A 12,706-nucleotide genomic window follows, 5' to 3' on the forward strand; every position below is an offset into this window, starting at 1 on the left:
GGCGAAGGGGAAGTGCGTCGGCGGCGACCGAGTCCCGCGGCGGAGACCCACGAGGGGTGCTGCGGCGAGAGTTGTGCCAGATGTGCGGCCCAGCAAGGTGTGTGGAACGAGTGGCTGGGGAATAGACCTTTCTTTAAGTGTAATTAATTATTTGCTATTTTAGAAGATTTTTGTTAGTGACATAAGTAGTGGCAATAAATAAAACTGTGTAGTGTAATAAAATCTTAAAATTGGGCCATCCTTTACGAACCTGCGGTAAATCATAACAATATGTTATTCTTTGAGCAAGTAATTTTTTTTAATTTTTCTATCTTTTGTATGACAAAATCTACCTCTGCATACTTTTATGAATAAAATTGAATCATTTTTATTGAATTATCACTATTTTGTATGGATACAAAGAAGGAGTGAAATGAAATCTACAATTTAATTGATAAATTTACTTTTATTTGCACTCATTAATTCAAATATGTTTATTACTTTTGTAGTGTCGTTTGCACCGTATTTATTTTTAAAAGTACAAAAATAAAAGTTTAGCGGCGGCGGGGATTCGATCCGTCAACCTTTGAATTGGTAGTCAGTGAGGCTAACTGCATGGCCACGAGGCCATATAAGAAATAATAGATTCAGATGTTATATATATATTTATAAAGATTTTGTTCACAGTAGGGGAATAATATTATTTCATTTTTAACATGATTTTATAACAAATACGCATCCCAAATACACCAAACTTATTTATAATGTGTTACAATATTTTTTAAAACATTGTGCAATAGATCCCGGGTGTAATTTGAATTATGTGTAACTGTAAAACACCACTGTTCGTTAAAAACGTATGTATTTGAATATTCAACATTACTTTTAAATAGCCGTACCGATTGTGCTGAAAATCGGTGGACAATCGTTAAATTACATAATATTAATAATTAAAATGACGAAAATATGATTGAAAAGTCAAATCGATGGTTGTTCCAATCGAGTGGAAGAGAGATGCCACGCATGCGTACAATGAGCATAACAGGACACATCCATAGTGGGAAATCCGTAGTGAGACAATGTGCATTACGGGACACTTTTTCGTGCGTGCAGTCGGCGTTCATCTATTTATTAGACGTTGTCACGTCAAAAATTTGAAGTAGTTTTATTACAAAGGATGATATTGAAAACAAAATACTAACATTCATAACCAAACATAATCATGAGCTAATGCAATACAAAACATTCTACAACGTAGAAATTTTAAAGTTAACAAACTAAATAATTTTTAAAAATAATTTTTTCATGCAATTATTAAGTTAAAAAAGGCATCAAAAAACTAATTGTTATTTAGCGAAACGCTGCTGGAGATTAAGGTTTTTGTAACTTACAGCATCACTGCTGCTTACTTAGGGACGTTTTCAACCAGTACTTCTGTTTCCTTACATTGTGGAGACTTTCGTGACCTGTCGATACTTGTTACAGCACTGCGGCATCCCTGCAGGCCACGAGCAGGTGAGGACTTCAGTGCCCCTGTCAATGCTTTCAGGAGATCACTGAACAAGCTACACTGGTACGTCTCGTTCTTGGCACCCTGGAGAACCTGCGTGCCTAGACACCCTGACAAACACCTCGGTCTCTGCAAGGAGTCCCCGCATGGTTAAACATTTTTTTTTTGGACTGGCCCTCACTACAATGTTCCCCATTTTTCAGCAAAATGCATTAACTACTACAGTTCTCCTCCATCCCCCCCCCTTCCCGCTAGGGTTCTGCGAATATTCAAAATTTCCAAATTCGAGTTCGAATTTTTTGATATTAGATTCGTCAATTCGAATCGAATTCATTTTACAATAATTCGACTTGCAAACTCTGGCCCGGATACACTAATATAAGATATTTACCCCCCCCCCCCCCCCCATGGTTAAAAGAAATGTAAATGGACGATTACATCTTCCACTTACAAAAATTATACAGCGAAACCCCTTATTAACGTTACCGTTATTTACGTTTCCCCGTTATTTGAATCATTTTATTTCTGTCCTGTTTTAACCTCATTTGATGTAATGCAATAAATTCCCATTGTTTACAACACGCCTATTGCTTTACGCCGTTTACGCCGTTCATTCTGATAAAACAGCTTTCTAACTTAATTAATCCTATTACAAAGTAATCTGATGTGTAAATCGTGTTTTAAAGACGTTTTTAAAAGTTATAATTAAAACTTCATCTTTAACGTCTCGGGAGTCGCTTTATACCGCTTATAAAAACGTACGCAGTGCCAGTTTGGTTGTGTTGATTCCTGTATTCCGTATAAAGCGCGCGCACGTAGTCAAAGATTGATATCGATAGCTCGCAGTCTGCATGCATGCACGCGCTCTGTCAGGAACTGAGTTAAACCGCATAATCGTTATGCGTATAGTTACAAATCACATTCTTGTTACGGGTTTCTTTTTTTTATACGTTGAACATAATGGTTTTATTGCATCACTCATTAATTTAAATTATTTGGCGTGCTTTCGCAAAGTCTACTTTTTAAATAAACGTACTTTCCATGAATAGGTTTTGTTTTCATGGATTACTTTACATTTTTTTTCTTCATAATAGTAGCACCCACGGTCTCATCCCCTAATTTTCAAACTTGATTTTAGAATAAAATGTGCGACATTTAAGCGATAAAAAAGGTAAATTTGTAATTTTTCTTTTGTACAACTTCCTTATGCAGTGATATTTTTAATAATATTTTTATCCTTGAAAGTCAAACATGCTAAATAAGGTAAGCTGTGATAAGTTTTATGGTATTCCCTTTATTTACACTTTCCCGCTTTTTAAACTTTTTTACTTTGACCCCATGAAAAGTGGAAATAGGTTTTACTGTAAATAATGTGCGTAGCCAAGTTCCACTTTATAAAATAACCAACTAAAACTGTCAAACGTTCAAACACACTAATGATTGCCAGTCTGTAAATTTACAAAATACAGTAATTACTATGATCTATATTATTTTAATAAATATTCTCAAATTCGATTCGAAAAAAATTTGAAACTCGTGAATTTTTTTAAATTCGAATTCAATTTGAACTGAAAAATCACAATTCGCAGATGTCTACTTCCCACTAAAAGGTGACCATAAAGAGGTGACTAGTATTTCAATAAACATACTTTGCTCAAAATGACTTCTCATAAATACAAATCTAAACACATCCGATAAATGGATTGTAGCAACATGCAAAGACATAATAAATAGACTCCATACCATTCTTTTAATTGAGAAATGTAAGACATTTTCATTCAAATTGTAACATTTAAAAAGGGAACATTACTTTAAAAACTTTTTCCTATTATGGCTTCTATTTAGATACTTGTACAGATTATGCAAAATAAAAAAATACAAACTTTTGAAATGACATCATTATAGAATAGCACAAAGAATAAAAATCTAAAGCAAATATAGTTTTGGTATATCAAGAGGAAGAGTAAAAAGCATTAATAATGAAAATGTATTCAATCAAATTGAGAACACTAAAAATTTTATCTTCACAAAAAAGATGTCTTTACCAAACAAGTGCTCAAAACTGATTCTTGTTTCATGATGTTTGCTGTTACGAGAAAATTATCTAGTTACTTTAAATTTTTTGTTATATTTTCATTAAAAAGTTGTAATATAATTTTTTTAATACAAAATAATAAAATACCCTCTTTTATCCCATAAACGTCGCACTCGCATAATCATTGCACCCATATTTTAGGGCATCAAAATTTGGATAAAAAAAACCTCTCGTGTAAACGTTGCATGATGTTTTTGTTCCCGCTATTAGAATCCGAGCAGTTTGGGTGGGTATTTATTCCGTATGAAACGATGTATTTTAAAATAGAAATCTAATATTCATTCGGACATTACATCTTACTTATTTAATTAACAGAAATACGAAGTTGTCTGATGTGTAAATATTCTTTTAAAGACTTTTTGAACGTTATAAACTTCAGTTGTTCGTCTGCGTCGCTGCAGTGTACCACTTACAAAACTGTAGTCAGCGCTTGTTGCAATCATTAAAGTTTGGTTATGTTGCTTTCTGTATAGAGCGCACACACGTAGCCAAATATCGATATCTCGCCGATGCATGCAACATGCGCTCTCTGTTTGGTTATGTTGCTTCCCGTATAGAGCACGCACACATAGCCGAATATCGATATCTCGCCGAGTGCATGCAACGCGTGCTCTCTGTCGAGTGCCGAGTTAACTACATTTGATGGCCCGTCATCTTTCGTGGTGTATACTACGGCGATAGTTACGCGTTCGTTCGGCTTGCATTTAGATCACAGATTATGTTTTACTATTTAAAGATGAAAGGTTTTTGTTGCATAACTTATTAATTTAAATTGTTTGGCATGCTCTTTTACACTTCTTTTTTTTTAAATAAACGTAATTTCCATGAATGGGTTTTGATTTTATGAATAACTTTACCAAACAAAAAAAAAATTCCCGCATAATCGTCGCACCACTACTTTTGAAACTTGACTTTTGAATAAAATGTGCGACGATTATGCGACAAAACACGGTAGCATGTATTTCTTAAACAGAATTTGGGATACTTTTATGATTTCTATAATTATTAAATAAATAACTTTGTATGTATTTGCAAAAACGTTGTTCATTGGTAACAGTAAAAACTACATAACAGAAAATCTGCAGTTTGAATGAATCAATAGATCAAAAAATCAATTGGATAAATTGTATTTAACGTCTAGTCAACATCAAGGTCATTAGGTGATGAGTGGTGATGACAGAGTTACAGAACCTTGACGGTATGAATATGCTTGGTACAGTGGAGTTTCCCAAGCAAAATCCTGGTCACTGAGATGTCCACCAAGTATCACACTTGTGAAACATATGATTCTAACTCGCAAGGAATCAAACCTGGATCACCTGGGTAGGAGGTGAGTGGTCTGACCACTTCACCTTGCGGCTCAGTTTGTCTTTTAGTACAGCTGTATTCACCATTTTAGTTTTCTTCTTTACTAATTTCATATACTTATAAATAAAATTAAACAAACATGACTTTTAAAGCCAAGTTTCAGTAACTACCCAGTTGTGGAAATGATAAATTACCACTATCAGTTGACTGAGAGACAGTTAATCATATTTTGCAACAAAACAAAGCACACAATGTAGCATATGTAGCGAAACGTGCATAGGAATTGCTTGTATGTGCTACAAGGAAGTAAGGCAACTCACTGCTCTCGCTCAGAGCTATTCTGTCCCCGTCGTCATCGAACATCTCCAGTCCGTTGAGGCCGACGTAGTAGGAGTCGCCCCAGGTGGACAGAATCAGCAGCTGGAAGACGAAGCCCCGGGGCATGTCCGGGGGCTCGTAGCCCTCCTCATCGACCAGGAGCTCGACCGGCGGCGAGGGCAAGGCGGCGGGCGGCTTGTCGACACCTACCCCCCGGGCCAGGCTCACGTCCTGGACGAAGTTGAAGTGGCAGTTGCCAGGCGCCCGCCTCGCGGTGAACACGCTCGGGCCCTCCCACACCTGCCGGCCGTCTATCTGGACGGACACCAGCTTCGCCTGCACACAGCCACCCTCGCTGGCTCTCACATCTCGTGCACGGACACGTGTACCTGAACTGTCCACGTGAATCAGCAAGGTGCCTTCACATGTACGAGAAAACATCAAGTAACATGCATTATACAAGTAATAAAGCTATAATAAAGGTTTCTTTGCAATTTTATATTTTCTTAGAATATTTTAAAGGTTATTTGCGTCATAAAAATTGAACATATAACATATTTGAAATATGTATTACTACCAAAAAGAAAGGTTTGCTGCAACTACTTACACAAAACCTTTTAGGATCATTACAACCATGTATAATGTAAGCTTTAATGTACAAATACATATTACCTTTAATCATCAGAAATATTAGGTGTAAGTAGTAAGGTTTTCTATTATTATTGTTTTTGAAAATATTATATTATTTCAATAACATTACTTTGAAACTGCTAAAATATTAAAATATAATTCAGGTATGAAATATAAGGTATTAAATATGTAGGCCTAATACTGTAATGACATAGAAGCCCATAATTTGGATGAAGTGCTTTAAAATCTTCTATAATATAAAAATGAATCGCAAAATGTGTTGGTAAGCGCATAACTCAACAACGCCTGGACCAATTTGGCCAATTTTTTTTTTTAAATGTTCGTTGAAGTTCAAAGATGGTTTTTACGGCGAGAAAAATTTGAATAATTGCCGGAAAAACCCTAAAACCAGCCCTTTTCTTTTTTCCATACAAACGTTTTCTAACTAAAACGAGCACTCATTGTTGTTTAAACAATGTAGGTATGTTCCTAACATCAAAGAGTCAATTTGCACTTTATTACCTCTGTACAACGTTCAATCATATCTATCAAAACAGTGTGCGTTGGAGCACAGATAAATAAAAAAAAAAAAATAAACCGAACTCGAATAGTTCAATTTGGTCGGCTTCGCGATATTATTTCATTTGTTTTACTTTAAAATGCATCAGTTTTCAAGTCATTACATCAGTCAAACAAAACCAGCATTACCAAAAGTATTTCATAAGTTTAAGTTTTTATTATTTCTTTTCCCTATTTTAAATACGGCTTGAAAGATTTGACTCCAAGTCATATCAAATTAAAAAAAAGTTGAAACAACAACAAAATGTCAATGTCAGTGTTTTTTTTTTTCCTTGGATTTTAGGTTACCTACCCTAATGAGTTTGGTTTTGTCAACTTATACACGAAACAAATTCTTACCTATATAGTGATTTGTGCAGTGTTTATTTACCTATGATCGCTAATTATTGCATGTGACAAAATAATCTATAATATAGAAGATATGCATCCTATTAGACGAATCAATTTAGGTAGAAGAACCCGAAATGCTACAAACCAAGCTAATTAGCGATCTAATCATGCACTACAATGAAAATAAAAATTATTATGTTTCACATGATTAACAATAAAGAGATTACTTATTTTTTTTTATTTATCTTTTTATTTATATGTTTTATATAATTATATTTCTTATTCACAACACCCTATCACCAGGGTGACAGTTCTGTTCAGGAGAATTTTTTGCCCCGACTATAAAATATGTAGGCAAAAAAAAAATGTCACATTACAAATTTTGACAGGACTTTATTGCAATTTAATTAGGCAGTACGAAGTCTGCCGGAACAGCTAGTAAAAGATAAAGAACAACAGTAAAACATCCAAGCAGTCTTATGCAGCTTTAATAAATAAAACAGTCAACTCTTTATTACCCATGACGGTTTCTGGGCAAAATGTCATTATGTTGAAAGGGTTAATAATGGGGGGTTCCATTGTCTCGTGTGGGACAGTTGAAAACATTTTTCATATTTTGGTCATTAAATATCAAAAGTAATATTTTATAAATCTAATAACTCCATAAATGTAATGCATTACATGATTTCAGGTTTGGTAATCATTAATATATTTCTTAGTATAATAGGGAAAAAATAAATACCACCTGTCATTTTTGGAACATATATATAATAACATTTATTTATACTAAAAACTTGAGGATTGTCATCAGTACGAAGAAAAAAGACATCAATATAAAAAAACATTTGTCAGCTTTTATATTTTTACATAAATCTTCAGAATTATCTCTATTCAATGAGCTCTAGAAAAGAAGCAATTGAATCATTTTGACAAAATATAGTTTACTATTAGCATCACATGCGGGACAAAGTTGTTACATGTGAGACATTATACCTATGAGGTCTGGGCTAGAGGGCTTGATTACTTCGATACGAGAACTACTGTATGGGTGCCACCGTATGAAAAAGCACACGAATGCGGCGGAGACTCCTCTCGGGCGTGACGTAGCCTATGCGGGAGCGAGATTCAGACCCTCTACATTTGGCACACCAATGGCCAAAACCTGACCCGCTCTGAGCGTCGTGTTGGGCACGCTTTAAGGATTAACGCAGTGGGCTCTCAGGGCATCCCACACGTCGCCATGCAGTAGATGTTATACACGTGGGCACAAGACGAAAGGAACACTATTTCAATTACACATCTAGGTTTATAAAGAAGTTACACACTCAAGTATACATCATCCTTTAAACAGTTAAAAAGCCAGAGGAACGAATCAGTTTATGTTGTGATGTGGTCCATACACATGGCCACACAAGAATTATGTAAGGGTGATTAAATAATTACGGAGAGTAATAAGAATAATTATTTAAACAGCCCGCCGGGTGAGGGTAGTCGCGAGGAGAAAAGTAAAAAGATTTAAGGACTTAAGAATTTTAACAGAAAACTACTTCTCAGTGAATACAAACGGTGAGGTCCCTGGAGTGCTGGCATGTCTGCTCCCGGCCGGTGTTGATGAAGGACTGAGGTGAGCAAATCCTCTGCATGGGTCTCTCGCGCCGAAACAAACTACCATTACGTTTTTATGATTGTGTGCCAAGGATTATTAAAAACTAGACACACAAAACCCTTGTTTAATTATTGCAAGCTTTCTCACATATAGAATGATCAAAACATGTAATAATTTAAAAATTAATATTCAAAGTCTAGCTTCGGCTGGACTAAGATCCGCCTCGGAAATGTCTGGTGCCGTCTCTATTTTAAGCAAAATTAAATGTAAGATTTACTAAACAAAACCCTCCCAGTCAATCTTCAGTGCTACAAAATGCTTAGGATAAAAAATAAAAGTTTACAATTTAATTTATAATCATGTAAGGGGATGGAGCACTGAAACTACCACACCCTCTCGTAGGAGTCTGTGGCGCACACTGCTCGAACGAGGTAGGCTATTAAGAAACATATAAATATTTTTAAAAATTTTTACAAAATTATTGTTTACTCTGAAATTTACTATTGTAATTTAGACTTATTTTAACCTACCTTCAACCCAAAACCATAAAATTACATTTTTCAAATTAAGTCCATGTTCAACCATTTTTAAATTACATGCCCCCACCACAGCTAAGCTATCCAGTCATGTTACGATACTCTTTAGAGACAGGACTTTTTTTATTAAGACACAGCTACATAAAAGTTAAAACGCCACAAGTAGACATAGAATTTAGAGTCCGCAACTCATTAACATTTAGAGTACACCTACTATGAGTGGTAAGATTTTGCACATTTTAAAAATAAATGCACTTAAATATTATAAAGACAGTGCTTAAACATACATACTGATGGAATGAAGTTCATATTGTCAGGGAATATAAATTACGTAATTCTTCCAAGTGCTGTTCTTGTTTTGAAGTAGGTGGGGCCTACTAAGGGTTGGAGGGGGGAGGCCAGAACCTGGCATGGACTGGGGTATATGTGAATGGAATAGATCAGGTATGCAAGGTAAATGGTTTCAGGTACACAGACATTTTATTCATAATCAAAATTAATTCAAAATAACATTAAGTTAACATTGCTGATAATGTTAAGTTTAAACAATGCAAGACTGAATACATAAAGTGAGAACAATTTCTAACAAAGCAAGTTAATTGACAATTATTTGGGTACGCCGGCTACACAGTAAGCGATCCAATCAACGATCGTCAAAAAGAGACAATGCGCAGTTAACTCGAAACACAAGCATTGCCACGAATGAAGTTATATTACAAAATTAAATTACAAAACAACTGCAAAGTGCAGGTACAAGAAAGAATGAAGTTACATTATTCTTTAAAAATCTTTAACAAACAAATACGTGTGACAACGTCTCAGGGGGAGACAGTTACAAACAGAAAAACGGAAGCAAAGGTGAAGTTAAATTTAATGCAATAATCCAAACAATTTTTGATGGTGGCGGCCGAAAAGGAATTTAGACAGAACAAATTCAAGAATAAATGATTCTACATTAGGGTGAGGGCCACCGCCTCACTGACGACTCAAACTAACTTACATTTCTCCCCTGAGGTCGCACACGCACGAAGTTTAACTAGAAGCTCTCGGACTACATGCTAGTAGAATTACAACAGATCAGCTATTGCTGACAACCAAGCCTGACAAAGTCAACCAGTAGAAGAAGGCTCTCAACATGGTTGCAGCTTAATTTATAAGCTCGCGCCACAGCTCGCGCATGCGCCTATAATCAAAAGGGTGGGGGAACGAGTACAAATTGAACAAACTCTAGGAGGGGGGGTAAAGGAGGGAGAAGGAGGGGAGCGGAGTGCCGGAGGCCCCGCGATGACGCGCGCCGTTTGAAAGTAGCGGACCTAACCGCTACAGTTTTACAGATAGTTAACAAAATATGTGGCACTAGATGACACCTCCAGCACTTTGTGCTCGCTGACCAAGATTGTGTCGCAGCATCCCTCAATACCTACACAGTCAGCTCTGTTTCGTTCTGCTCACTCCAGCAGTCCAGTGCTTATAAAAACACCACCCCTCCGGCATTCGACACTGCAGGCAAAAGGAAAGGGGCAGGTTGGGAACGACAGGAAGAAAGATGGCTTCAGCACTGTGATAAGTGGGAGGCGGACAGGAATGCAGATGCCTCGAGGCGGAGTGGACAGCCACGAGACCTTCGATAGATAACATGCTGCGACAATACAGTGCTCGCTAACAGAATCATAATTTATTGTGCCAAAAATAAAAACAACTAATCTACTTTTTGGTCTCTTTTGGCCTCTTTGGTCGAAATTTTTGACTTTCCAAAAAGGAGGTTATTACACTGACCGGTTTGTTATTGCCTGGCTAAATAGAATTGGGAATTAACTGTTGTAAGTGGAATGTATTGTAGCAAACCAGGCTACTGGCCTCCCTACTTTTGATTTTACTTTTTTAACGATAATTAAGTTTTTATTATGAGAAATAAAAAAGGTTAGGTTTTCTGGAATGATCTAAATAAAAGATGTTTATTCTTTTGAGAGGTATTGTGTATTTGCAACATGTTTTATGATCATAAGTTACATTATTTCATATTTGCAGGTATTTATGATAATTTGTTTACTTCCATTCAATCAGCTGTTTAAAGTTGCTTTTACCTATTTTTTACTGGTTGGTTAAGTTTTGGGTTTGTTCATGTAGTATTCTTTGTATTATTTGCTAAGGTTCTTTGAGAAAGCGGGAAGATTCAATCACTTTATCAGTTATATGAGTTTGAGAGAGAAACAGACGTTGCTTTTCAGTGGGAGTTGTTTGAGATGATGTTTCTGCGTGCACTTGATTGGCTTATTTTTCTATGTGTACTGTATTGTCATTGGTCACAATTTTAAGCTGCTCTATGATTTAGTGTTGATGGCATCACGAGTGCAGTTTTTCCCAGTGGGCAAGAAGTTGTATTCGTTGGTTGCCATGTCAGTCGTTACTTAGGCATCGGAGAGAGTCGTGTGAGATTTAGAGCTAAACGGTCAAGACTGGGCAATGGCCCGACAACTAATGGGTAGAATTTTGAGGGTAATTGTTTTCTATTGTCTATCCAGTTGTATTTTAAAATAAAATATGAAAATAAAGAGAGGAATTGATTGCCATCATGATGCAAAGCTGAAGAGTTACCAAAATATATTTGGTAATGAAAATATGTATAGAATTGTTCTACGTAAGATATACAATTGTATTTTAACGTAAAATAATACAACAAAGTAAGCAGTTAAATGTGTTTGAGACGTGAAACTGTACCACAACCTAAATATATTTGATTTTGAAACTATTTTTTTTTATATAAACTGGACATGAAATAAGGAAGAATTACAATTTTCAAAATATTTAAAAACATTGTTTTTTCGGACATTTTGGTAGAAGTTGAAAAGAGAATTGTTTGTGGAGTCAGCAACGTTTTGCGATGTTATTTTAAGAGGTCAGGAAAATGGTGGTCATTGTGTCTTGTAAATTTCTCATGAAATTAATAAAAAGCAGTAAAAATCAGTTTGTGTCAAAGAGACATTATTTCAATAATCCATCATTGACAGTAATATTTTTCTTTCTCTATTATAACATTTTAAGATTCCATCAAAATTTCTTTAAATGTTTAGGCATGTGTATTTTAGATCATAGCTAGCCGGAAAAGTCTCGAATATCATATTACGTATGTGTTTTTTCTGCAGATTCATAAGGGTGCCACAGTTCTGATTCCTTGTCTATCGTTCAAAGATATATAGAGCACAAGCTTACTATCCAAAATTATTTTCATTACAATTAATACTAATTTATCTCTGTACTACAAAATAAAATCCAAATTTTTTGTTTTAATAATATTGTTTTCAGTTGTAACTTGACATCGTCCGGGCCTGCGGCCCCTTTGGGCCCGATATGCCACCGCCCAAACACCACCACCCTCTGTTCAAACCTCCCGCTAACGAGTGCATGCGTGTGTGTGTGTGTGTGTGTTGGTCGCCCGGCAAGAGGGCACTGTAGAGCCAGTGCGCCGCTCCCCTAAATATAATCAAATGCATCATTGTAAATTGTTTATATTGTTTCCCGAGTGTGACGTGACGGCAGATCGGCCGGGAGGGTTTTTATGTACTTTTATTTAGAGTTGTGTATTTTATTATAAGGTCGTTTTCAGACATTCACGAAGCACACCGAAGGAAACCGAAGCCAGACACTATTTAAATATATCCCTTAATAATTGTAATTTTTACTATCCCTTTTTAATATTCAGTAAATGTCACGTAATTTTTTAAGAATCTTTTTCATGTTACTTTAGTTCCCCGTGGCACGGAATCGAAAATACCATTAACGGCAATTGTTTCGGCGGGAGGACGCCATTGTGGGTT

General features: G+C 35.8%; 1 protein-coding gene across 4 annotated transcripts in view; it reads right to left on the reverse strand.

Annotated features, from left to right (window-relative positions):
• The window catches only part of LOC134531628 (katanin-interacting protein-like), a 136,377-nt gene that overhangs the window by 44,922 nt on the left and 78,749 nt on the right, over positions 1-12,706 (reverse strand). For all 4 annotated transcript variants that reach the window (XR_010075049.1, XR_010075048.1, XM_063367385.1 and 1 more), the window contains exon 11: positions 5,213-5,546. Coding sequence is in view for 2 of the 4 variants with exons in the window: in XM_063367385.1 (XP_063223455.1) it covers positions 5,213-5,546 (334 nt within the window). In the remaining 2 variants the exon portion in view is untranslated. The remainder of the gene's footprint in view (positions 1-5,212; positions 5,547-12,706) is intronic.

The sequence above is a fragment of the Bacillus rossius genome, chromosome 5 (assembly GCF_032445375.1).
Source record: "Bacillus rossius redtenbacheri isolate Brsri chromosome 5, Brsri_v3, whole genome shotgun sequence".
In the NCBI taxonomy this organism is placed as follows: Eukaryota; Metazoa; Arthropoda; class Insecta; order Phasmatodea; family Bacillidae; genus Bacillus; species Bacillus rossius.